At 39.4% G+C, this 27,247-nt stretch overlaps 2 protein-coding genes across 27 annotated transcripts in view; both read right to left on the bottom strand.

The window, feature by feature from the left end:
• Positions 1–27,247, bottom strand: part of CDH18 (cadherin 18) — a 1,344,136-nt gene that overhangs the window by 680,746 nt on the left and 636,143 nt on the right. The gene's annotated exons all lie outside the window — the stretch shown is intronic.
• IKZF1 (IKAROS family zinc finger 1) overlaps positions 1–27,247 on the bottom strand; it is a 71,640-nt gene that overhangs the window by 19,917 nt on the left and 24,476 nt on the right. For 12 of the 21 annotated variants that reach the window (XM_015653153.2, XM_015653145.3, XM_015653266.3 and 9 more), the window contains 3 exons: positions 5,729–5,782; positions 3,629–3,688; positions 1,312–1,572 (listed from right to left, as the gene is read on the bottom strand). The exons of 2 other annotated variants lie outside the window; for them this stretch is intronic. In XM_015653153.2, coding sequence (XP_015508639.2) covers positions 1,312–1,572; positions 3,629–3,688; positions 5,729–5,782 — 375 coding nt within the window. Of the gene's footprint in view, positions 1–1,311; positions 1,573–3,628; positions 3,689–4,916; positions 5,687–5,728; positions 5,783–7,327; positions 16,462–27,247 lie in introns of those variants that run through there. 7 more of the 21 variants (XM_015653274.2, XM_033512139.1, XM_015653175.3 and 4 more) reach the window with 7 other exon arrangements.

Raw genomic sequence — 27,247 nt, 5'->3', positions numbered from 1 at the left:
AAGCACTTTTGTTATATCTAGGAGGTAGGCTACAGCATCTCTTCTGAATACTAGTTGTGGCTTTTCCAATAATTATCTGCTCTTCCCTGACAGAGGGATTTATTACATACAATTGAAGAGTACTTTGAAGCAGGCAATGTAACAGCATTGCTTCTGAACATGGTTAATCCATGTTACACTAGCAGATCGAAGGCTTCCATAGCTTGAACAGACACAGTTACTGTGACAGACAGTAACACTGAAGGCAATGGAATACACTCAGGGGCTTTTCGTGAATACTCTCCATTTAACTCTGAAAGCATTTTGTTAATCCCATTACTTAGTAATTCTGGGAAAGTTATTTAAGAAAGACTTTGAGGAAGAAAGTATCTATGTGTTTATCTGTGACTATTTCAGTCCAATGTAACTATAAGACATTCTTACCTTAAAAATATTTTAAAATTCCCTCTCACTGGAATATTCATGTAAAAATGCCAAATCCCCAATTTATTTTCAAAGCAACTTCTGTGAAACAACAGTACAGTTTAGTTCTTCTCTTTTATCCATGAATGACATTGAAGTTTAGATTGGAAGCCTAACTTTTAGACATATCAGGCAAGGTGAGACTCACTCTTTACTTTTTCATTTCATTTCATACTTTTTACTTGTTTCAGCCTCTTCTTTTGTGGCCCTCTTTGAGACTAATTGGCATTAGAAAATTGAGGCAAGAATATTCACAACACTTTACAATGAAAAGCCATCCCTATGGAACACAAAAATTTACATATCTCTTTCAGTGTCCCGTTCAGTGCACATTTGACCCATGACAATACTTGTTTTTACTTTGTGAAACACTGGACATGAAATGTAAGTATTTTTGACTAAGTCTGTCAATACAGTTCTCTTAATATGTATTTTTCCAATCACTATTATAATCACTGATCCATAATGAGCTTTGCTGTTTTGTTGGAAACATTACAACTGGGTTAATTTCAGAGTTAGCTACTAATGGGTTTTTCCTCAGCAGTTCTTAAAAATTTCTTAGAAATTAAACAAGACTTGTTTAATTTTCTTTTAAATTTGATTTTTCATTTTTTTTTGTTTCAAACCAAACAAACAGCATAATTTCTAGCCCAATAGATGGACTTCCATGAATAAGTCTCAATTCTGGTGAAGGCCAAAAGGATGTACCAAAATAATTGATTTCCAAAGGCTCACCAATGCTACATTACCTTAAAAGAGGCAACACGTGCATGATACAGAAAATAAGTCTTAGTTACTAATATTTGGCCATTTCTTGTCAACTACAGGAAAAACTATGGCAGGCCTTACCAGTGTGGCTTCGTTTGTGAACCATGAGCACATTGGGACCGATGCAAATTATCCCACAGATATCACATTTTAGCTTTCCATTAGGAAGTCGAATGCCTCCAACTCCTGACAAAGCTTTGCTGCCTGAGCCATTGTGTGAGCCATTCATTTTCTCTCCTGCGGCATCAAGCATTCGTAAATCCTCTGCACATTCTTCCCCATTCAATTCACAGGCACGCCCATTCTCTTCATCACTCTGAGTTTCTATTTTAATATTACCGGCTGAAAGAAACAATACAGGATGCCACTCAGTTTGGTTACAGAACAAATAATGTCAAAGAAACAATCACATGAAAGGAGTTAACTTCTAAACAGGAGGTACAAAATCACTAAATAACAAATGCTATGACCTCAACTATAATTCTATGGGCAATGTGGGGAGTTTGTAACACGTGGAGCAATGAACAGTGAATATCAGTAAAACAAATACAAGGCACCCAGGGACCTGGGAACCCAAACAATATTACAAATCTGATTCTAGGTCTCTGCGATTTTTTGCATTTCTGGCTTTCTGACAATCAGGTTAATTGGAATGAAAGTTAAAATGAATCCACTTCATAGGGATTTGTCCAAAACAATTGTAAAAGTAAGTAACTCAACTCAATGGATAAAAATGAACAGAAAATGCAACATTCTCCACTTGGCAGGAAGACTTTGAGGGCTGTACTGAATCCAAACTTTTGGTTTGCAGTTCTATGGGGTAAGCAACAACAATGGGAAAGCAGAGTACAAACACTGATAAAGAAAGCAGGGTAGGGAAGGATGGAAGGAAGAATTTAAGGATATTAAAAGAGTGACAGTTGTGTTTCTGGAACAACAGGATTAGGATTGCTGAGTAATAGAAGACAATAACTAGAGTCAGAAGCTATGATTAAAAACCATTCAAACAAAAAAGGTGTCTGGGAAAACTGTTATTACTTTATTGGATAAATCCTTTTCATTTTAATCCCATAGGTGACAAGTGCTTGCAGTAAGAAGAATTTAGGTGTAAATTTGCCATAGCTTTACAACATGTGATGACATAAAGGCTAGTAAATTTGATCTGCTATGAACAGAGAAAACTTTAACATTAAGGAAAAGGATCAAGATTCAGACAAGTTCATGCCAGTATTCATTCCTCTTCTCTCCACAGAAGTGTATGATGTTTTATGTAGAAAAAAATAATCCTGGCTGTTATTTCTCTCTTTTCTAATCCGTGATTTTGGTGAAAAAAATACTTCTTCATTAGGCTGAAAAACATCATTTTGTTGGCCAAAATCTCACTTCCTATATAGTAAAAATCCCTCTACCTTCATTCCACCCCACCCAAAAAGAAGAAAGAATTTACTTCAGTGGGTAGCTAAGAATATGAGGGAGCTGTTTCATCCAATAATGTCCAGGTCTTTTCCTTCTGTGGAGCATTTTCATGGCAACCTCATTCAAAAGCGATGGTGTAGCAATGTAAGAACAATGAGCTACGGACAATAATTACCTCAAGAGACTGAAAGACCTTCAAAATACCCCTTTGAAATGGAGAGGATTGACAAACTCTTCTCTGATACATCCTGCAACCTCACAGGTGTCCCAGAAGGACTGCATGGATGTAACTGATGAGAGTATCTGACTCAAAGTCCTACTGGAAAACAGAAGCCTAAAGGTGTTCACATTTATGAATACTGTTTGATGGGACACCGCTTAAAAAGTCTATCAATCTAGGTATTTTAATGATTTTTTCAAATATTGCACTTTCAATAGCAATCATATGTAAAACAGAGTAAGTGCATATCATAAAAGCAGTTTTCCTTTAAATTGTATGTTTTAAAAAGGGGAATAATTTAGTGATAGACAAAAACAAAATCAATGACCAAACAATGACTTAAAAAGACAGTATGACTGGTTAAACAGAAGTGATTCTGTAAATTTAATGGGCTACAACTTCATATTGCTGTTTTCACCATGGCAAATGGAAGGAATAGAAGTATTTGGCTTGAGTATATGACAAGATTTTCCACAATTTACATCTAATTTTTTTCTTTTCAGTTATAAGAATAATAAATATATATTTATTCTAAAAAAATATAGGCTCCTTGCCTGCCAGGGATTTGGAGAAGGTGGCTTTTGAAGCAAAATTTCTGTTAAGTTAAAACAAAGTACACATGAACAAAACAAAAAGCTCAGACTACTTAAGTGCACACAGACAAACACACATTATTCAAAAATAAAATGACACAAACAAAAATCATAAAACTAGGAACTAGATGGAAATGCTCTGTAGTGAACTGAGTTTCAGTATACTTACTGGAAAAAGATTTGGGAATTATTGCATGAAAGTCCCTAAAGCCTTCCGCCCCGTATGCAGCTGCAATAAAGAAGGCAAACAGGATGCTGGTTTGTGGTACTGCTAGCAGAAATGTAAAAGAAGATGGCACTATTGCTATAAGATAAATACCTAGGAGAAAGACAAAACTATCATCACAGAAGCAACGTAAGCAGTTTAGGACAAAGGAGGAACAGGAAAAGGACAGCTGGCAGGGGAATCCTGACTTATCAAGAACAATTCCCATTTGTGAAAATGCCCTTTTCTTCCAAAGCAGCCAACAAGTTTTATCATGTTATCTAGAAGCATAATGTGCTCTTGGGTGTTCCCCTTGCTTGAGCATTAATTCTTGCTGAAGTCAAGAGGAACTCTTGCAAATGGGTCTCAAAAGGATCAATGCAGGCTCCTACAGTGCAGCTTCTTCAGAATTTATTTTTTGTCAATATGCACTCTGTCTGTGACAGAGATCTCTTTTTTACACATCCTTGTTTCTAGTCTCTCCAGTTATAAAAAGTAAAATTGTGTTGTTTTATTCTCACGCCTGCTGGTCTTATGCAACGGAAGAAGAGGAAGCTCAGGTTTACATACATATGTATTCATTATTGTGTATATTGGCATATTTTTGGTTTGTATCTCTAAGGCTTGTCCTCACAATGTATTTACAAAAAGCAGTTGTACAAATATATTATGCTCTGCATATTATGAGTAGTCACATACAAATTACCAGGCCATTGGGCATGCTGATACAGGTAATGCTAGAGTTCATTACTTGACATAAGCACTGACAGAGATATTGATCCAGCCAATAGTCACTAAAGCTCTCCACAGCTATGCCCTGGACTGCTGCAGCTGTACTGCTCATTGAATATCCCCATGAAGACCAGGCTGAGTGTCCCGGATGTGCATTCATTTGGCAGTGTAGCTCATGACAGAGGCTCAGTTCACATGCAGAGTTCACTTTGCCAGTGAGAGCTGATGGACATTGAGGGCACCTAACTAACCCTGGGTCCTCACAGAAATTTTATAGGTATAATGAACAAAAAAAATCTCTCCCTGTTCAAACTTAATACTGCTTGCAAATCTGTCTGCAATACAAGAACTAGTGGAAAGACCCCCACTGATGCAGGAGACACAACAGGAGGGGGAAATCATTCAGTAGAAATGCTAAAGACTTTTATTAAATCTGAATAATAGGGATGGCAGGGTACACTTCCCCCCCTCCCCCCCATGGAGACTTATACTGGAAATAAAAACCATCAGTGTTTTCTACCTTTGTGAGAGTGATTCTTGCCCATCCCTTTTTGTAGTGGAGAAATCACTTATGGAGCAACAACAACGTGAAAAATACCTGAAAACCATATTTTTCATGTGCACTGATTAAGAATATTCTCAGACTTTATACTGATTTCTGAAACTGTTACCCGATACAGTTTTTGTAGAAATTATTTCTACCTACACACATAGCTATGTACACACATATGCAGACATTAATTAGCTTTAAAATTACTCATGGTAATAATTTCTCATTGGGTCTTCTAACACCATTAAGAATTTACTCACTAATTAATTTACTTCAGTTTGGTTGGAGGTGACTTTAAAAGGCCCATTTTTCTATTGAAGGGGTACAGAGTTCTTTGATGTCACTGAACTGACAGCTTTTCCCCACTCCTTTTTTACCTTTCCAGAGTGTGGAAAAATTACCCAAAAGCAGGGCACTGTCTGGGTCCCTTGTGCTCTCTTCTATATACTGGGAATTTCACTCTGGATTTTCTGAAGAGCATTTTAAATTAATGTTAAAACATCTGTTCAGTATTCTATGGCTGAAGGTGATTTATGTAAGTCACAGAAAAAATTAATTGATATGTCAAAGGGGAGAGAGGTAATGATATAATTTATCACTGAAGAGCAGTGTTGCTGGCTCTGTATCAGACTTGGGCTGGAGCAGTCAGGAAAGCAGGATGGTATGAGAACAAACAGCGTCACACTTCCCTGAAAAGAGCTGAGCAACACGAAGATGGAAGGGAGGCATTTTGCAATGAGTGAAAGAGTTGATAGTAAGCAGAAAGGAGAAACTGAACAGACCTTCTGGGAAGCTGGACGTAGAGGGTGGCTTTCGAAGGACAGAGAAATAGGCAGCTGGAAAAAAGATGCATGGGAACAATTAGTAATTTGTTTTCAATCTACTGCCAATTTACCTTCTCTTTTAGCTATGGGACTCCCTCCCAGCTGCAAAATCCTGTGAGACTTTAGCAATGCCATCGTTCTAAGTACCTGGCCCATAATTCTGTTTGGAAGGGGAAATTCACCTTTCAAGTAATATTGTTCTCCAATGAGATTTTTTAAGAAGTAAAAAGCGTAAGACCTAGCTATCAAAGGTGCTGAAAGAGTAACAGAAAAAATCACTCTGAAGCTTCTGAGACATTTAAACAACAGAGTTCCCTTATTCCGTTTGATTTTTAATGGGATTTAACTTTTTATCCCAGTAAGTACTAAACTGTATCTTGTGGCATATATCTGTCTTTAAGAACTTATCCTTTAGACTTTCTTTGAAAATAACCCAGATAATTTGGTTTTGTGTCATGCAATGTCTTGTTTGTACTTTGTAGACAAGAGCAGAGAAAGATCTCTTGAAGTTGCTGCAAATAGTTCAGGTGCATGTAATTTTTTTTTTTCATGGATCACCTGTTCTTCCAAGAACAAGTTGATATTAGTTGATGCTTAAGTGGTAGCTTTAAAATCTAGGACTTCTCATGAAGACATCATAACTATTCAACCAGCAATCATACCTGATTGATTTGAACAGTACCTTATCACTCTAACAGTGAGAAAAAAAAAACTTTCACACCAACCTTTCTAACAAATGCTAGAAAATGTTGCTAAAAAGGCAGAATAAGATGAAGAAATAAATATTTATCAGGCCAAAATAAATCACCTCAGCATGCCAACATGTCAATAAACGCAGACAGGATCTCTTCTTCTTTACATAGGTACTCAGAAAACAGAATATTGTCAGAAATCCCACCTATTATTTCTGACATAACAGCCATTCTGTTTTGCAACAGCATATGAAAATTTTAGCACTTGGCTTTATGCACTGAAATCCTTCCCCCTTTCCTTTTTACATCATGGTCATTTACTGTGGTGTCAGCTCTGTTCTTACCCTACAAGAGCACTGCAGGTGGAGGACGCCATTTTCAGAAACGAAAGTTGTTTTTCTACAGAATATTTAAGGAGACATTATTCACCAGCCAGACTTGACAATAAACAACGAAGGCCAATTCTTTAACTTAAATTATGTTTCCATTAATAGTATCTTTCCCTTACGAGCCTGAAGCAAGAAGAATTGTGTGGTTGTGAAAAATGACAACAAAAGGTCTGGGAAGAAGAACCATAATGCCATGTCTTGTGCTCTTCCTCAGTATAATTCAGATGATACAACAGAACACAGATGGGACTGATCAAACTAACTGTTTATTTAGCTACAGAAAAAGCAGATGCGCCCAAGTGCTCTTAAAAATTACTTTTCTTCCCCCTCCTTTCTACATATAGCACTGCATTGGCCAGTTAATCAAGCATTGTGGTATCTCTTTTCGTAAAATGCTGAAAGTTAGAGGGCATTTTCAAAGGGAAACAGAAAAAAAAATGTAAGGATGAATAGTAGCAGGAACAGCTGGGACACACCTGCAGGTAGAGAAGCTGGTGCTGATGGATAAGGAGATCCTCTCTGCAGGGTCCAAGCTGCTTCCTTTGACTCCAAGTGCCAATCAGCCCTTGGCAGCCAATTTCTTCTCTACTCTAATTCTGGCTTTCAATCAAATGGATATTATTCCAGAAACACAGGCGTCCACAGATAAGCTATCTCCCATGGGACAACTGGTGTGAGGAGCTCCACCCATGCCATCACCCATAGCTGCTACTTCTCCCTGCTGCTGTCTGGGGGAGGTGCTCAGCCCATGTGCCAGCGCCAGTGCCTGTCAGTATGCACAGCCTGTCCTCAGGAGGAAGGAGCAGGGAACTGTGCTTCACTGCATTGCAAAGCACATCAACATGTTTTTCTAGGGGCTGCAGAGAAATCAAACTGTACGGAATCAAACAAGTGAACAAAACAACTAACAAAGTATGTCCTCTCTAGTTAAAAAAAAGTGGCTTTTGGTCCATTGTGCATTCTCCCAGTAGCCACCTGTTAGTTACCTACAGGGATTTTCTAAAGGACCAGCAAATATGCATTGGTTAAAGACAGATTCAAATAATGCCCTCAAATATACACTTGAAGATATGAGCTTTTTACATAACTTCCTAAATTTCTTTTAAGTAGGAAATTATCTGTAACCAAACCAAAGGGGCTGGTCTAGTTCATATTTCTTGTCTTTGTTGTGACACTTGCTGGTACATTTTGTACTAGATTCAAGTTGATTTTCCAAAGGACAGTTAACTACCTGGCTGCTTGATGTTCATCATCTGAGGTACAAATAAAACTAAGTTTTAAAGGCAAGAGAAAGAACACTGTCAGGAAATGCCATACTAAACCTGTTTCCCAAGTTCTACATGTATGTGTAATCCATGCTTCCTATATTGGAAATGCTCTGCTTCTTTTACTGGCTGCATGATGAAGTAGCAAAGGGAACTGCTGTAGGTTTGCTGGTAACAGACTTTATTGACCCTTCTCTGCTTTGAGAAGTAAACTGGGAACACTTTCAAACTGGAGAGAAAGATTTGCTTACAAATTATAGTAAAAACAGCACTTTTCATCCGTAAATTTTTTGTCTCTTCTGCTTTCACCAGATTTTTTTAACATGGGCATTAAAGGATGAGGGAGTAGTAAAAGGACCCTTAGCAGTAAATCTTTAAAAAGCAAAGTAACCTTAAGTAACAATGCACAACAGTGAGGTAAAAACACTACCATAATTGAAAACATCCTCAGTTCACACAGGTGTGTCTGTGAATACACATGCTTATGTGCCGAAACTGGAACCTCTGAAGTGGCATTCTCCAAAGTCTACCGGCACAATCATTGTAGCTTATGCTCTTCCCCACACAGCAACAGTTACCCAAGAATAGCAAAGCCTTGGATATATGATATCTTAACATTTATAAGGCATTCCCCATAAAGCATGCTTTAGTGAAAGTTATGGGTGCTAATGAACAAACTAATGAAACAAAATTCTAACTAAAGTCAGTCGCACATGGCAGCTGGGAGAACATGAAGGGAGTATCCACCTTCAAAGATTAGTGTTTTGGAGAAGAGGAATGCCTATATCCAAGATTCAACAGGCAGACCAGAAGCTCCACAAAAATGGAAGAGACAGTCAGGCTTTTCCATGAAGCCATGCTGCCAATGGCTGGATGTTGTCCTTATCTGGGAGTTTCTGTGGGCATACCTTAACAACTCAAGGGCTTAAAAAGTGCAGGAGCATGGTTAAGATCAGACAAAGTGATCAGTTACATATAAATAATGTGAAGTGTAGTTGGAGGGGGAGCTTGACAAAGAGAAAAGCCTGTGAAATCTGAACACACACACAGTGTATTGGTCAGGCTCCAGATGAAGGCAACAGTCACTGCCCTGAAGAACGGAACTACCACTTGGGAGCAAAGAAGTACCCTTGGTTCTGTAGTTTACGGAAAGGCAGGGAGATGAGCTATTTTGTATATTGCTTCAGAGAACCTAAATTTGCCTTGCCCTGAATGCAAAGTTAGCCCTTCTTTGCAAACCCTCCCCTTTTCATGTACCATTTCAGTGAGCTGCTTGCACATCCGTATTTTTGTGGCTGGAGTGACACAGAGCTACCCTGGTTCAGAGTCAGGCCCTTGCAAGTCCATCCATGTAACAAGTCACACATGTTAATAATATGCTGTGCCTTCACTATCATTGAACGGACACAGGGGCTTTTCCAGGGACCATTCAGCTGCCATGATGATGCCTTGAGCAACATTTTATGCAAATGTACATAGTTCCCCATAGCTGTCAAAGGGTCAGTATTTCTAAATTTAGACTAAGCAGCTGTGTTTAGGTTTGGGTGCTTTTGGGTGTCGTGCCAAAGCTGTGCACTGTCAATGTCCTCTTCTGAGAAGAGGTCAGAGGATGAAATGGAGAGGAACCCAGCCATTTCAGCACTTGGGAGGGAATACACTATGAAAATTTTATTATCTTGCCCAGTCTAAAAACAAATTGCTGAGCAGAGTCTTCTGTCCTCCCCATACCTGACACAGGGAAAAAAACAAAACAGGGATATTGAATGTTTATTTTAGACTAAAGCAAATAAAATACAGTCATCATTTTATGAGTGATAAAGTAGACATTCTCTCTGAGGACTGCACAAAGAAGCTGATGCTGAGTTATGAAGCCTGCTTTAGGTCTGTTAACCCTGAGTGCTCAGTTATTTTTCTAGATGCTATTAAAGATTATTCTTTTTGGCTTTTAGAAATATTATGAGAAAGTTTTGCAATCTAAACTGCTGTTTACTTGTTAAGAGTGTCCTCAGCATTCCAGGAAAAGGAAATCCTAACCTACATCTTCTGGGGAAGAGGCAATATTTTTTTTAAGAAATCTCAAATAAATTCTCTGAATATGGACATACCTGCTAGCTCCTGAGGGGAATAATGTCAGGACAATATAAATTCCTTCTTTCTGTGTATCACAGGTAATGCTTTGCTACAGGGACCTGTATTCCCTTTCTGGCAATCACTCCACTATGCTGAAATGGCAAGAAACCCCAAATGATGCTGGCAGACTCCCAAGCACTCAGAGATCTGGATTATTCTGAAAGTCTACAAACTGAGTTTAGTACAAATTTTTAAGAGACTTCTTGTCTTTCCTCACTACTTGACCATTTTTTATGCTTGCAGTTTTCTTGCTTTTACCTCAGGAAAAAGAAGCACACCTTCCCTTTCCTGAACAGAATCCATCCTTAACCATGTATACCTCTTCTGTGAGGCATACAACAATTGTAAAGTTGAATACTGTTTTCTTGGGTCTTTGAGTGCAGTGCCAAGAGAAAAACCTAGATTTCACTAGCTTTCTGAAAAAGCTGAACGAGATAATATTTTAAAAACATCCATTTCTCAGAAAGATGTGGAGAAAAATGTCAGAAATTAAGACTAAATTATTTTATATATAAAAGATATTACAGCATCCTACCTGCACTTACTAACTCTACTCTGCAATCACACCTCAGCTGTGATTTGAAACTACTGAATTTAGGAACCCCTGTTCCTGTCCTGAAGTATGTCTCCAAAACCAGAAAGTAACTATGCTGCAGAGTTGAAGTTTAGCTGAGTTTCTAGTGCAGTTATCCCCATGACTCCAGAAGAGAGAGGCAATCCACTCAGGCGTGACTTCCTCAAATTCTGAACAATTCTTCAGCAATATCTAAGGCTGGTGAGTGTAAAAGGTATTTTAAAATTATTTTACCTCTGTTGAATCAATAATCTGACACTTGAAACTCACTGGAAACACAGTCAAGATCACCATCTTCAGACAGTCACAATCACCATGCTGGGTATCTTACGTCAAAATGCAAACATTTTCTTAACTTGGATAGAACAACAAATCATCCAAGCCAACACCTTGTTGACGGAGCTTCAAGAGACAAGTCTTTCAAAATAATAGTTTTAAACTAAATAGTCTCCAATAGCTCAAATCACTCAACGAAGTCGTGACAAGGAGCCCAAAACTGATTATTATGAATATCAGAAACCTATATAACTCAGACCACAGAAATTATCCCATCAAAACCTTTATTTCTGGATGAGGTACAGAAGAGAATAATCCAATATGGTCTAACTAGTGTTCAAACACAATTCCACTCATTACTTTGTCTATCAGCAAAGGATTTTTACAAAAGCAACTAAAATATAGAGGCAACTTCAGATACTAATGCAACTAGATTATCAGAAAAAAGATCACCCTGGAAAATCTGATCCACTAAGAAATTAGACCACTGTCTCAAGGAAGCATCTGGAGAAAGTCCTTGGGACTAAGTTTTTTCAACAGCCTGATATCTCAAGGGAGCTACAGCATCTTATTTTCAACCATGTTATCTTCTAAAGATTTATTTCATATACATACATGGGCCCTAAGAATAGTTTTCATTTGAGGTTCTATTATTTATTTGTTTTTTGTTTTGAAAAGACAGTTTTAAGAACTGTACACAATACAGGTCTAGATCTCTTCTCAGCTTTCATTTCTACAGGCAAGTTGAAAAACACATCATGGCTATATCTCTGATGCAGCAGTATTGTGGGAGGCCTCTACACTGGAACTGCTTGTATGTATGCATTCAAGGACACAGTGATGGTTCAGTTTGGAATTATCTTTAACTATGTGGAAAGCTATTATCTCAAGTTACCAATCTGGAAACTTTCTGACTTTTTGTCATTTCTCTTCCCTATTTATAAATCTCTTCCCTTCACTCAGCTATCCACTCCTGCCTCTCCACTCTGATCTGCTTCTTTGCATTCCTGGAGGTGAAACAAAAGAGCTGTAGCTGTGACACTGCAGTTTCTGTGTCACATTGTAACATTTCCACATCCTCCTCACTGTTATAAAAGTACTCTAAGAGGAAGAAGGGCAAATAATGAAATATAGGAAAGCAGGAAAAGAGGAAGCAGCCAAGAGACAGCAACCCAACTGAAATGCTAAGAATTATGGAGAAGTGACATAAAGGGAAGCATAGACCAGGAATTATATTTAGTTGCTTAGCAGAAAAAAATTAAAACCAACAAAAAAAATTAGAGAGATTTAGCCCTTTTTGCCTCTACAGTAATCTTCCAGATTACAATTCCTCTCTGACATTCACCCACTTGACATGTATTCCTTTCCCCACCTACTTTAAGACTGGGACCAAACTGTGGTGCTCTATGTGCAGCTGGACTCTCCCAGCCTGAACTAACCACCAGCCCATTCCTTACCTTCATATCAAAGGCACAACTAGGCAATGGTCTTTTTTGCTGAAGGCAGCCGTGGGGGACAGAGTGAGAGAAGAGTACAGAAGGAAATTGGCTAAAGCAGAGTAGGGATTGCCTAAATGGGCAATCCTGCCTGGCTGACAGTGGATGGAGCAGACAACTTAGGAAGTCCTTCCACTGAGACCATGTGTCCCACTTGTTCAGAATGAAACTTGGCTGGAGCAGAAAGTGTTTGAGATTCACATGAAGAATTTTCTCTTCTTCATTTCAAGGCAAAATAGATACAAAACAGAACATGGACTTCTTTAAGAACAGAGCGGGAACACCAGCTTTCAACAATCTTTCCTTACTTGGGGACCTTTCCGCAAGAATTTTTCTGATAAAGAGCTAAGTAGAAAGTAAAAACATGAGAAATTATTCTCTATAAATGTCACAACACTAACAGTTTTGCATAATTTTTGAGTCAAGCTCCAGTTTTTGTCTTATCTGCTACCTAACTGAATTTTGTAGTTTCTCAGGAAGATAGTGGTGAAATCCTGCGTGTAAATAAAGAGAGGAGTGTTACAGAAAGGTGTACTGTGGTGTATTTATTTGTTCATCATTGCATGAAAGCTCCCTTATTGGAAGAACTGTCAAAACCATTTGAGGCTATTCTCCACAAAAGAGGTTGTCAGGTGATAAGAAATGGGCTTTAGTAAGGCTTCACTTTCTTTGAAATACTCTTGAACAGAGAGTATCAGCAGGTTCAGCTCTTCTCCCTACCATCTATCTGTAAATTAGAAAGTATCTTCTGGTCCACTTAAGCAGTGTTTATTTCTTCAGCTAAAGTTAATGTAATTTAGGACATGTGGGACTTCCTACCTGAGTAGGAAGGAGTTAGCACTATAGTTCAGTGAATGGCAACAGTCCCTGAGATGGAATCACCGCTGGAGACCTGCACAGCATTTCCCATCCTGCAGCTGTGACTGTTCTCCCAGTTCCCTACAGGTACACCTGTATGTCTAGTCTACAAGGGCAGAGTTTATGCAGTGCATTGTTCATGTAGGGCTGGTAGTGACCATGCTGTGCAATACCCAGCATATTTATGTGAGAGGAACTACGACCACTGGGAAGGTTTTGCCTAGCTTGTCATATTCTACCTACTATAGAGATGGGCTTCTCTTTATTTCATATTTGAGGGGCATGAACTGCTTTCTTTTGGCTTTACTGGTCCTGGTCTGGTTTTCACTTCAATGGAGCCCCTCTTGATGTAGTTCAGCATTTCCAAGGATAAAATTCAGTCATGCAGCAGTTAAAGAAATAGAATGTTTTGTTAAATCAAATGAGCATGTTAAGAGAGAACATAGATATGGATGTTCTCCACAGGAAATGGATGTAATTTTTCTATTTGACTTTGGATGAGAAATGTAAGGTGAAAGAGGCATAAATAGAGTATTTTTTCTGTCAATTCAGTCATAATGTTACTTACTGTTAAACCAGAACAGTTGGAAACAGCTAAGCACTGGGCTCCACTGTAACCCTAGCCAGAGGAAAAGGCACAACTAGTTTGGTTAAGGAACAATACCCCAAGGGGATTTTTATGCTGATGTAAACTAGGAAAAAAGAGGACATTAAACAGCAATAGAAATGGGTAATGCTTGATCCAGAACTATTCTCAGTTTCTCACTTATTATTAATAGTATTTATTCTCTAATATTGCTCATTCTCACACTTAGTGTCTTACTGCTTCAGCCTACAGAGAATTTGGTAACAAACAAGATTTTACAACCTGAAATGGGGGCAAGACATTGGAGGCAGACTGAGGAAATCTAGGTTTAATTCCTAGCTTAGCCACAGACTTCCTGTGTGGCCATGGGAAAGGCGTTTAATCCATCATGTGCCCTTACTTCCCTATCTGCACATTTTTCAATTCTTTTTAAATGGGGATAAGACATTGTTTTCTTTTGTTTTTTAATGGGGAACGAAAAAGCCATTTTGCTGCTTAGAGTGATTCCTATATTCAGGTACATGCCTCTAAAATGTCCTAACACATAAAGCTGAAATTTGGCCATGCACTGGTCACTCTCCTGTTATGTGTTCCACAGAAGGTTAGGGACCATGGAGCAGGCAGAACTTGTAGTTCCAAGAAAATGTATAACTTCGGTATTTGTGAAAATACTGTTCATAGTCTGTGATGTAGCCTACAGAATTATACAAAGGTAGAATTACTGTCCAGTCTAATAAACAGTTCTATCCATAAAATACTGGATATCAAATGCTTGGAGCCCTCAGGCAGCTCTCCCTTATCCAGGATTGTTCAAAGATAAGAAGTAAACTTTTTCTTCCTCAGACTGATGCAGAAGCAAGAAGGAAGTTTCCTTTTTTTCTCAGCTGAGTTTTTCCCATGCTACCACTCTGTTTCAAGAGAGATAAAAAAAAGGCAACCACCTCAAGGAAAGAAAAAAGCAAAAGCATAGTCAAAGAACTTTTTAATTATTCTCCACACTGAAGCCAGCATGGCAAAATAATCAGTGGTCCGAGAAAAGAGAGGAGAGGGGCTCAGCCTGTACGTCTGGTGTGGGAAATGACCTAAAACTGAAAACTGTGCCATCTCCAGCTCAGCTGCATAGTGCTTCTCATACATGTTCAGTTATGAGGTGTGAAATCTCACTCCAAAACTGAATTGCTAGAGTATTTTTTCTTGAACACAAAAGATCTTCAGAAATATCTCAGAATAAAGTCTGAATAAGGATTTGATATCCTGAAATTTGGGCTTATGCGCCTACTTTATCTTCACCTGCCCAGCCTCCCACAACCAGCCTCACTCACTTCTGTCACATCAGCACCAGGCTGGAATTTCACTCACTGCACTGGTACATCCCAGGATTTCTGCCTTTCCAAATCAGGCACAGAGCTTAGAATCAGATCTCCTCTTTTTCCAGAAGACCAAGTGATACAGTAGATTGCTTCTCTGTACTAAGATCTAGACTAATTAGAAGTCAGAAAACTAATTATTTCCTGATTTCTCAAGTGATCTAATAATTCACAGACAATATTTATTTTATTCCCTCATGTATGATCACCAAACCCTTAATTTAGCTACTTTTACCTGCTTTGTATTTTCAATTGTACTTTTCAAGCTAAAGAGATGTAGTTTAAAACAAAGTTGAGTACTTTGAACCAAACCAATTCCGCTGCACCCCGAAGAAGAACACACAAGACAGTTTTGCTGCATCTGTTAGAAAAACAAATTTTCTCTCTGGTCTCCAGAAGTGTATATGATTTAGATTGCACAGCACAATTGATTATATTTCATTCTGCCCAACCTTACACTTACCTTGGCTAGGACTTGTAAAGCTTAATTAATCAATTATGTACATCTATAGCCTTAATTAGACTGCAAACTCTTTGGGGTGTTCTGTTGATGTTCATGCAGTGTTTAGGAGTAACAGAGGTTCTTTTCCAAGAGCCCTGTGCCACAATGTAAAATCAGAGACAAAAAAAGTCCCAACAAAACAATTGGGAAAAAAATGGCAGTAGAAAAACCCCAAGCATAATTCATTCCCTTTCTCAGTCTTACACTGACAGGAAGAGCCAAAATGGACAGAGGAGACACAGTTACATGCAACTAGAATAAGATCTGTAATAAGCTGTAAAAACTGGCGCCATGCATTCAGAAGGTGATCCAAACGTGTTCACCTGTAAGGGTTAATTATCTATTTAGGCTATCATTGTTGGCATTTCCTGCCATCTCAGCATTTATGGAATATCTGAAAGTGTATAGCAGGCAAAGTTTCTGTCAAACTTCCTCTCTGCTCCTAGTCTCATGCCCTAGCCAGTGTAAATGCCTTTTACTTGGAAGAATGTTACCGCTGAAGATGAATAGATCACACGGACACAGGTCGAGGTGCGGTGGAAAGAAGAAAAAAGTTTATTTTTCCCCCCAGGACTTATAGGCTCTTGACCATGGCCAGGGATTGGATGGTCAGGATAACACTTTCTCACTGCACTGGCCATGAGAGATGCCCATCACAAGACGTGTAACAGAAAGAATGTACACATATCTATGTTTACAGTTACTGTCTTAAGAAAGTCTTTAGAAAACCATGTTAGCAAGCTCAGAAGCTGAGTTTTCAGGGCGACAGAAGAACCCTTTTAAAAGCATCTGCCCAGTTTATGTTTAAAGTGCTTTTCAAACATTCCAAAGGAAAACATACTACACTGGATTTTCACCAAATACGATGGATTCTCAAGGTAGAAACACACAAATGTGTATCTTAACGTGCTGTAATGTACGAACTACCAAGTTGTAGCTCTTGTTGCTATGAAGCCAAAGAGAGTACATCAGCAGCACCCAACTCAGGATTCATAAAGCACCTAAATTTCAAAGTAACACCCAGACAGTGTAGTGGGACTAAGTGTGAGGCAAATGGAAAGACTGAAAAACCTTTCTCACTAAAAAGAAAAATAGTTTTACAGAAGTTGCTGCTTCTTAATAGATAAAATAAACTGGTATCTGCCATGGCTGTGTTGCACTGGGGAGCATAGTGAAGTCAAGAAAGGAAATGAAATCCTGCTAACTTCATCACCTACAAACAGAAATACAGTTTGGGCTATTCGTCATACAGGCTGAGCCAGGTCAATGGCTAGGCAAGTCTGTCAGAGGCTGCAGAAAGTGTGCAGACTTTCAGAAAATCAGCCTTTACCTGGTAAACTGGTCAGCAACTGGAGACAAAAATCTGGGACTGATGAATGATGCTTTGCTCATTTAGAAGAGAGAAAAAGTCAAGTTTGAGTCTGTAATAGATTGGCATTTAAGAAAACCAAGAGAAACACCTAAGGAAGTTAAAACCGCTGGAGGCTGATGGGAGTTTGTCTCCAAGCCAAAAGCTGGCCATTTCTAAGAATTGACAGCAGTTTTAACCATTGAAAAGTGAGATCAACCTGTGAACACCACCTTAAGACCTAACCCTGGGAATTTCTTTGTCTCTTTGTTTCTTGGCTGTGAAAGGTAACAGAGCTTTAGCTGGCTCCCGTTCCCTGCCCAGGCCATGCAGGGCAGGGGCTGGGCTGGGCCCAGCAGCTCCTGGCCGGGAGATGGGGCCTGTGGGGCTTGCCCCGGGCTCTGGCCGGGCCAGGCCGGTCTCTGGCTTGGCTGCAGTTTTTGCTGTGACTGAATTCACCAGAGACTGCCGAGTAAAGAAAGAAAAAATCTCTTGACCTGCGGCGTGCTGAAACAGCAACCACACTCTCCAGAGCAGCCATGAAGAATCTTCCATTGCAGACAACTCCAGCAGAGATCACAGAACCATCTACAAAGCCTGGGCAAGATTTTAACCTTTTCATTACCCAGATGAGACTTGCAGATTAATCCTTTTTTCCAGAGAAAGAAAAAGAGAGCAATCAACATGTAAAGAGACTTTATAAACTATCAGAGATGGTAAAGAAAAGAATTAAGCTTCAGAAAAGGTAGAGAATAAGGTGATGCTTTAATTAAGCTGAAATATTTTTTCTGTTAAAGCTATGGAGATGGACAATAGTGTTCTGAAAAAACTCCTTTAATTCATGACAGAGTATATGGGAGGAATGGAGTGTTCAGAGTTTGGATTTTGAGCAAAAGGTGGAGTAATTATGATACAGCGAGGTGCTGGAACAGAAGGGGAGAAGTAATAGTTGAAGATTTGGGGCCGCTTGAGGCAAAGAGAAAACTTCTGTTTTCCAGGGAAGCTCATAGAGACAGATGAAAAGAACTTTTGCCTTTGAATAACTCATCCTTAAAAATTACATCCCTAGACTCATGGCCCATAACACACCTCAGAGTGATGTGAAATGGGAGGAGAAAATCTGATGACAGATTTCTGGGCAGCTGGCATCAGAGAAATAGAAAGCTGTAACAGAAATAGTTTTCTTGTGAGAAACTCCATAGATTAGCAGAAGAAGTCTTCTATTTCCCTACAGAGACTGCTGAAAAGATTCTAGCAGGAATTGGGGACTGTTTAAATACCAAAGTTACAAAGTTTGTTGTCTCTATGTTGTCATGTGAACAAGGAAATGGTTGGGTAGTGGGGGATAAAGGGGTTTTCTGGAAGTTTATTCTGGTGTTCTTATTCTTGTAGTTTTGTTAATAAACTTTCTTGACTCCTTTTAAGTTTTAAGCCTGTTTTGCTCTTGTTCTAATCCATATCTCACAGCAAGAAATAAGTAAGTTTTCTTGTAATTTTTTTAGTTACTACTTTAAAACCACAACATTTATTTGGTGTGTTGGCTGGGAAATGAAATTAGCAAATCTGAACCACTACAGAGTCTGAAGTGACTTACTCAACACAAAAAGACAAAATTGTAATGGCTGATTATTTCTGAGCATAAGACACTCAAATCCCAATAACCCTAATATTCTACTTGAAGGCCTTTAGACTCCTGGAAACTGTTAGCCATGAGGATTGTCACTTGCATTACAGTGGTTCTAAGAGCTCTCCTTGCCACCTGGATAAATGAAGTTCAGCTCATCCATAGCTTTAAATTCCTTTATCTCAAAGTCATCATAGAGTCCCAGGAAAGATGATGTGAATCACAGGCTCACACCTTCACAGTAAGATGCTTCTCAAGCATTTGAAGAAGAGAACGTTAAAAGTTTCATTTTCTATTGTCATCTGTTTTATCGAATGGATGTGCAGTGCCCGTCAGTGGGGCAGGATGGTGGCATGTTGCAGCAAAACTTCCCAGCAAGTCTGCTGAAACTAGCTTCTGCTGATGCAAATGTGCTATTTGCTAGAGCTGCCCATGGCTATCTGATTAACTCCCATCTATGCCTGAATGTGAAAAACACAACCCACAGTCCAGAATGTGAGGATCACTGTGTTCTCAGGAAGTAGACAACTATTGGTACTCTGTCCCACTGAGGGAAAAGAGAGGGGTAAAAAACCATTTTTTTAGTTTTCAGTTTAGAGAAAACATGAGTTAACACACAGGAAGGCAGAGGACTGCATTGTGCTCAACTAGCCTGGTCTTTGTGAGGAGTTATATTTTGAACTTACCTGAAGCTCCCCAAGATGTGCATAAGGAGATTCCCTGAATACAAATTGTTTTCTGGGACAGAAGAGCAGAGGGTTCCATCACTACCTTTATTACAATGGTACTTTTAACTGTGCTTTTGTATTTGTTAGCCCAGTTAGGTACTGAAACATCTCTAAGAAAGTTATCCAGTTAGGCAAGCATAAGCTTTTAGCGGAAAGTTGTATCGCAAATGAGAAATACAAGATATTATATCTGCATTTTCCATTAGATTATTTCAATATGTCACCCATCTCTCCCTGTGCTGTATTATACACCCCCCCAAAGCTTCACTATGCAAACCTCAGTTTGGTATAGGACTGCAAAAGAATCTTCTAGAGAAAACCATTTCATGAATGTTTCCCTGTCTCTCCATTACAAACTTTACTTACATAATACTGCAAGTTAATAGAACACCTGAATGCAAGGAGGAATAGCACTTATGAGCTGCACAGGAGAATCCTTAGGAGCAATGTACCCCTCACTGCTAAGCCAGTAGTGGCTGGCAGAAGAGCTTTTTCAGGCAAAGAATGCTGGCAGGAAGACTTGGGGGCATGTGTGTTTTTCTCACTCCTTTCTCCATCTCCCTCTATCTTCATTAACTCCTTGGTGGTCCTTCTAGTACCATGACCTTCACAGCTGCCTTGGCCCAGCAGCTTTTTGCAGACTACAAAAGCCACAATGGGTACAAGTGGATCTTCCTCAGCTGTTACCCACTTCCCAAATGGAATTCACAGTTACGTTTCTTATAGGGATACAGACAAGCTAGCAGGAACTAACCCTTTCCTCTTTTTGGTTTGAAAAAAATATTTTTATGGCATGTGTTTTTGTTGCAGAGTGTATGTTTGCTTGGTCTTAAGAAGAAGGAAAAGCTCAGCTTTCAAGATAAATTTCTTTTGCATATGGGGACTGTTTTTACAGAGACATAAACATAGAGAAACTTGGTTTTACAGGCACATAATTCTGTGTGCTTGACAGACACATATTTGTATGTACGTATGTGTATGCATGTACATGTAAACATGCAAAGGGGAGAATATGAATAAATGGCTTCTGATGGCTGGAAAATACACTGCCATTGCAAATTTCAAAGGGAGTATTAAAGAGAACAAATTAATTATAAAAACCTTTAGAAATGGAAAACATATTTACATTGTCTTCTAAACACCAAGGGCTGTATCATGCATGATATAAATCAGCCCCTTTCTTTGAACACAGGAAAGCTTACTATTAATGCTTATACTGTACAGCAAATGTACAGACTCGTTAATGTGTAATTACAGAATAAACAATATCAGACTTCACTAGTCCATTCTGAAAGGAGAAAAAGAATTCCACTTAATACCACAATAAGCCCATTATAGGATACCAATTTTAGTAAGATCTACCAGCAATGTAGCGGCAAGATCAAACAAATACAATACTACAATAGAGGTAATGCCTCATTACCATTATTCCTCCCTCATATATTACATGTGTTGGGCTCCAAAGCCACTGAAGCCTTTTGCTAGCACAATTATCATTTCTCATTTTCACTTCTACTTGCCATTATGTGGACAAATGGGCAGGAAACTCAATCCCTCCCCAGCCTAGTTCGCATTTGACTTCCAGATAAATTGTTGTAGATCCACACCTGCAGTAGATAAAGCTTCAGTGACCACACTGGCGTTTGGGCTTCCCCACCTCCCCTCCACTGTCCAGCCGCAGGAGGTGCCAGTCACAAAATTAATTGGATTCTGGGAGGAAAAAGGACAAACCCTAACTCAGAAAGGAAGATACCACATCAGTGTGGAAGGGATGTGTTCACCTCTTTGCCCATGGCTTCAGTCTGGGAAACTGGGAGGAGTGCTCTGCTTTGGAAGAACAGAGACATTCACAGCCTGAACTGTGAATAACAGCCAGCTGGAGGTCAGGGTACAGATGGATTATGCACAATTTGACACTTCCCTCAGTCTCACTGATGTTTTTGCTTTGCAAACCTGGTCACAAAACCCAAGCACCCCACAATAAGGCAAGCATTTTGCATAGTGATTTCTATAGGTGCATGTCCCCCTGAAAATAATTTTTCATATGGAAAGAACTGGAAAGATGTATTTGAAATCCAGACATAGCATGAGGGGTGCAGAAACAGCACTATTCCCCAGCTTGCAGTCCCCATTTTGGGGCTAATGAAACATCCCATTTCAATGCTAACCACTGCCACCACTACTGAGTATTGCAACACATATTCACGGCAGGAAAAAACAGGTTCCATAACTTGGCCCATATAATGCTGAGGTGCACGGTACGGTGAAAGAGAAGGGACAGATCTCCATCCAAAAAACCCGTAAGCCACTATTAAAAATCAGAACACAAAACTCTTAGCTTAGACAAAAACCCCCAAAACTCAAAAACCACGTAAGATTTGGGAAGTTCAAATCCATAGCAGGGATGTTTGCTGATCACAGCTTCTTACAAACACAGGATGCTTTTAAATGATGAAATATGGAGAATTAATATTTCCTCTTCTATTAATTGCAAAACAAGCTGAAAGTGTTGCCAACTTTAGTTTAAACCCACCTTTTCATTGCATTAAACACTTCTGTTGTTACTTAATCAGCAGGGAGGAAAAAATCATGCACAGATACTCTGTTATAAGATGGAATTAGCAATTTATTCTAAAGATTAAATAAATAAATAAATTATTATTTGTTTTTTTAAGGAAGTGTCAGGGAACAAGTGAGTTTCTCACATCATTCCATGAAATAATCTAGAAGTTACTGAAAACTCTGGTAAGAGCCACTTCCTTAGATGTAACATTTCCATGGTAAAAAATATGGTTCATGTGAAAGTTCTCCTTACTCTTCAGTTTCTTCTCTTTTTTTCCCCTCCTTTTTTTTTTTTTCTTTTTTTTTCTTTTAAATTTAAACTCTGATATGTGGCATGGAATAGCGGAAGTTAATTCATGTTGTCATATTTCTCCATTTTTGCTACATTTATTACACTTCTCAAGCAAGAAAATTTTGGACTATCTTTGGTGGAGGAGAAACAAGGGAAACGGAATGTGAAAAACAAAGCAAAAAATATGTGCCTTAACTTTTCTTTTTGGATCAGGCCTGTTTTGGCTGGAAATTGAGAGTAATTCTGTGCTTGCTCTACCTTTTTTTTTTTTCTGCAATCCTTCAATCAGGTTCTTAATCCAATTTTTAGCTATGGATTTTGCCATGTTAGGATTGAAATCTCATTTGCACGAATAGAGTATGAGTTACTTTCAAAAATCCTATTTGGTGCCTGTGGTGTCACTATGGCTAATGGTAAAATAATAGATTAGATATCTTCTTGGGATCTCTTTTTATGCAGGTAACTTAGACACCTAAATGTTTCTGAGAAACATGACCCTAAACTGCAATATGAAAACTGGACATTATTCCTAACTTCAAAATGTCTAAAAAAAACAAAGAAAGAAGTGAACAATAGGGTTAATTTACCAGGAATTATGTTCGTGCATGTGCACCTTTATAACACAAAATCTACCTGTGGGTGAGGGAGAAGGCAACAGAAGGAAGGAGCAGCAGGATATCTCTCATTGCAGGCTGAGGTCTAGCCTGCTCTTGGGCTGCTGCTCCGCTCACTTGTTCAGGGATGCATCTGGATGAGGCATGACACTTTCCAATAAGCTCTCACTGGAAGCCAAAATCTTTGGATGCTAGCTGATCCACTTTCACAACTTAACAGCTTGTTGTGGTCCCACACAGTCACCATAAATGACATGCTGAGGGTAAGCCTGCACTGCTGGCTATGTCACACCTACCTACTGCCCAATAGGCAAAGCTTTTCCTGAGAGACCATCTGAGGCTTCCAGAAACCTCATACAGTGAGCTCAAAGGAAAAGGTTTGGGAACAAACCTCTATCCTGCTGCAATGAGTGGTGTTCACTCATCCAAACAGGATCTCTTCCATCCCTCTCTGTATAAAGGGCTTATTCTACATTGGGGAAAACTGTGAAGGCATGGCCATGCTGCATTCCTTTTTTGCAAATCTCGAATCAAGCCAGAGTGGCACTGTGTTTGCACATTTTACTGTAGGACAGATCCTGGGAAGTTCACGTCTAAAGGGAAAGCATAGCTGCAGGTCCTCTGCAGCCAGAAACTGTCTCTTTCCAGGGAGCCACCACAGCTGGAGTTGAAATTACGGAAATGTGGAGTGGCTGAACAAAACCCAAAGAGCAGCTGGTTCCAAAACCACTATAGAGGCAAGCAGTCCCTGCATTGTGCCTCAGTCCAGCAGTTCAGTTTTCTGTACAGCTGCAGTCCTGAAGAGCATTCAGGGAGAAAAAAAAATTGCTCAAGGTAAAAAGCATACCTACAGCAAAGAGCAAGCAAAAATTAATACAGAAGAGAGGAGTGGCTGGTGTTGGGAGGCCAGTCCAACCATTTGATGAAGAATCATTCCCTTAAAACAACCTGAATTTTTGGAAGTTGTTGCTACAGATGTCTTCCCTGTCTTAAAACATGCCCATCTTCCAGCCAGAGCCTGGTGTTTCTGAGTTGAGCTGCAGCCACTGCTGAGATCCTGCTAGATAAATTTAAGTCCTGAACTAGAATGGGGCTTATCTCCGAGGCACATCTCTTCTGCTCAGATAAAGAGAACTTCCTCTCACTGCAGTTTAGATCAGCAGACTCAATCTCTGTACCTAAAGCCACACAGATAAACACACTGCATCCCTCCTATTCAAGCTATGCTCACCACTCTCCAACACTGAAGAAAAAAAAGTTGCATAGTTCCCAGGCTTTTCCTGACTTTTGTGCTAATGTTCTCTTCCGAAAACACAGCTTTACCCAGCCGGTGCTCCTAAAATAGGCTGCAACTCCACAAGCTACACAGCTCTGGAGAAATAGGAGCAAAAACCCCATAGCTTCAGCACCTTCTGCAATATCATGTTGCCACACAGTGGCAACACAAATCATCCTGCTGTCATATTTCTGAGTAAAAAAATTTCTCACAAAACTAAATAAAAATAATTGTGAAAGTACAACTCTTTTTAGCATCAGTTTTGTTCTCAAGGATTTGATTTTGCCATGCACTATGGCTGCGACAAGAGGGCAGATTTTTACATCCCTGATCTGGCTTTGCACAGGTTGAGAGAACTGAGCTCATAATACAGCACAGCCTTCACTGGGGCTGTGGTAGCTCTGTTTCCAGGCTAGGTCACCCTTACTTGCAAGTTTATTCTCAAAATGTTCACCCTCCATTACTTGAAGCAAGCATTTTTAAATTTTATAGAGGAATTCACCTTCAGTAACAGGGCATTTTTCCATTTGCCTTTGTGCACATTTTTCTAAGTCCTAGATCAGAACTTGTCTCCGGCACAACAGGAAATTCCCAATGGCTGCATAGACCCAGGTCTTCTGCACCTCACTCTAGCACACTGTTTCACACAACACTCATGAAAAACGTACCTTTGATGCCTAGAATATAACTTATATCCTGTATGGCATGTTTAAGGACATTCATGAAATTTGTCACATGCATTCTCTAACTTAACCACACCCATCTTCCTCTATACAAATCCCCATAAGAGTTTTGCAGACAAAATAAAAATAAGCCTGACAAAACTATCTCTGCGTTCTCCTTAAAAAAAGACACATCATACAGGCAGGTTCTCAAGAGCATACAATACCAGTCCATAGTGGGGATTGTTACTTTGGGGTTAGAAATAGGAGCTTCTGACCAAACAAAAGGGGAGATTCCCCACTTCCCTATTTTTAAAAGTTCCCAAAATATTTCAGCTTCAAGTTTTTCAATTCCTTTAGAAGCCTCCTCAGTTGGACTTTCAAGCCTTGTTTCAATGTGGAGGGTAAAAGACAATTTTCAAAGCTTCCAAACCATCTCAAAACAAATCTCTCTGCTCTCATGAGGGCTACATCAGTTAAGACAGCAATTACCACCGATTATTTACAAAGGCTCGTCAGTTTCTTCAGAAATGCCCATCTGAAACCTGAGCAAATAAAACATACTACACAGTCCTCCAGGTTATTTCAGGTCTCAGAATTTGGTTCTCTGAATGTCCAGGCCCACACATGCCACACTTTATTATTAATCACAAGACATTGCCTTCATAGCCATTGAACATCCACAAGGAGGAGTGTGCAAAGATGTTTAGCTCCAACGGTCTTTCTCCTCAGCCCCTTTGCCTGTCCAGTGGAATTATCAGGGCAGCAGTGAGCTGGACCTGTCTGAACCACAGGACCGATTTTGCAAGCTGGGGTGGGGCACTTCCCCTTTTGTCCTTCCTCACTTTTCCCTTGTCTGCAGCCTTTCCACACTTTTTCTCTTCACCCAGCTGTGTGAGTTGCAGTAGATTTATGTAATGGCAATGGTTGTGGTTGCCTGGTGGCCCCTCAGCAATGCTTGTGCCCATGCTCTCAAATGGTTGAGTTCCTTTTAAGAAAATAAAGCATGAAAGCTGCTCAGAGAGGGGACATTTGCATGCATCAGTAATTAACACAACATGCAGGTTACAACCTCTGAATGCCCATGGTTGGGAGGGAAGACCCCAGGGTGTGAAGGCAATGCCAGAGTCCCAGTGATTCCAGGCAGCAAAGTCTGCAACTACACAGGCTTCTGCTTCAATAACTGAGTTGTGGAAGGGACCCAACATCATGACTTGGTATTTCCCACTGGGAGAGAAAAATGTCAAAAAAAAATCTTCCTTTTAATGTCTCTTCCCATACTTATTTATTTATAACAAATAGAGTTTATAACTTCATTTGAATCTTGTCTGTTTTCTACTGATGTCTATCACCCTGACTGGTTACTTTCGGTATACCCTATGACCATTTCAACCCAATTTTGTGAGATTAATTCTCCCCACCTCTTAAAAAGAAGATCTCTACACATTAATTCTTCAGGCCCAGACTGTCATCTGTGACTACAGTAGTAACATTTGACTTCTCTCTTAGAATTTTATGGCCATCTGCAGCACCAGACAGCTATCTGTGCAGAAATGGTGAACCCACATCCTCTTTCTGAGGCCACTAACACTGTGAAATTCTTTATAGGTGATGGCCACCTATGGAATGGGCAGTTATGGATAAAGCAAGGCACTGCCTACCTTTCTAGACAAATGCCACCACTGCAGCAAATGGCACTTTCTCCATGAAGTAGGGTGTGATCTACAGCCCACTGAGTCATTAACTTCCCACACAGAGGTTGAATTAGGATACAATCTCAGAGCACAAACAGCCCCAAATTGCAACTGTTTACTACACACAGGATGTTCAGTACTGATCATCCACAAAAGGTGCACACAAAGTTTAACCAGAAACTTGCAGAGACTGAGAATTATGAAGTAATATTTCCTAAAGTGTACCATGAGAAATAGCGCTGTTCAAAACAGGCCACAAAGCACTAATTCTTAATGGAATGGACTTTCAGTGGGATGTGTATTTCTAAACAAGTCAGACCAAGATTTCAAAAGGATAATTCTCTAGAGCCTTAAAGAGCTGTGAAAATCTTTGCTGAAAATTCACTGTGTTTTCTAGAGAAACTATCTGTAGAGCACATGGGTGAAAGGAATAAGAAGAAAATAATAAAATGTTATAGATGTCAGATCAGCCTGAGAAGTAAATTTGGGGTGGAGAATAGGATAAGGAAAGAAGACGATCTAGTGGACAGAGCAGCAGAAAT

This window comes from Parus major, chromosome 2 (assembly GCF_001522545.3).
Source record: "Parus major isolate Abel chromosome 2, Parus_major1.1, whole genome shotgun sequence".
Taxonomy (NCBI): domain Eukaryota; kingdom Metazoa; phylum Chordata; class Aves; order Passeriformes; family Paridae; genus Parus; species Parus major.
The sequence above is the reverse complement of the archived record's forward strand: the minus strand, read 5'-3'. Positions and strand labels throughout refer to the sequence as shown.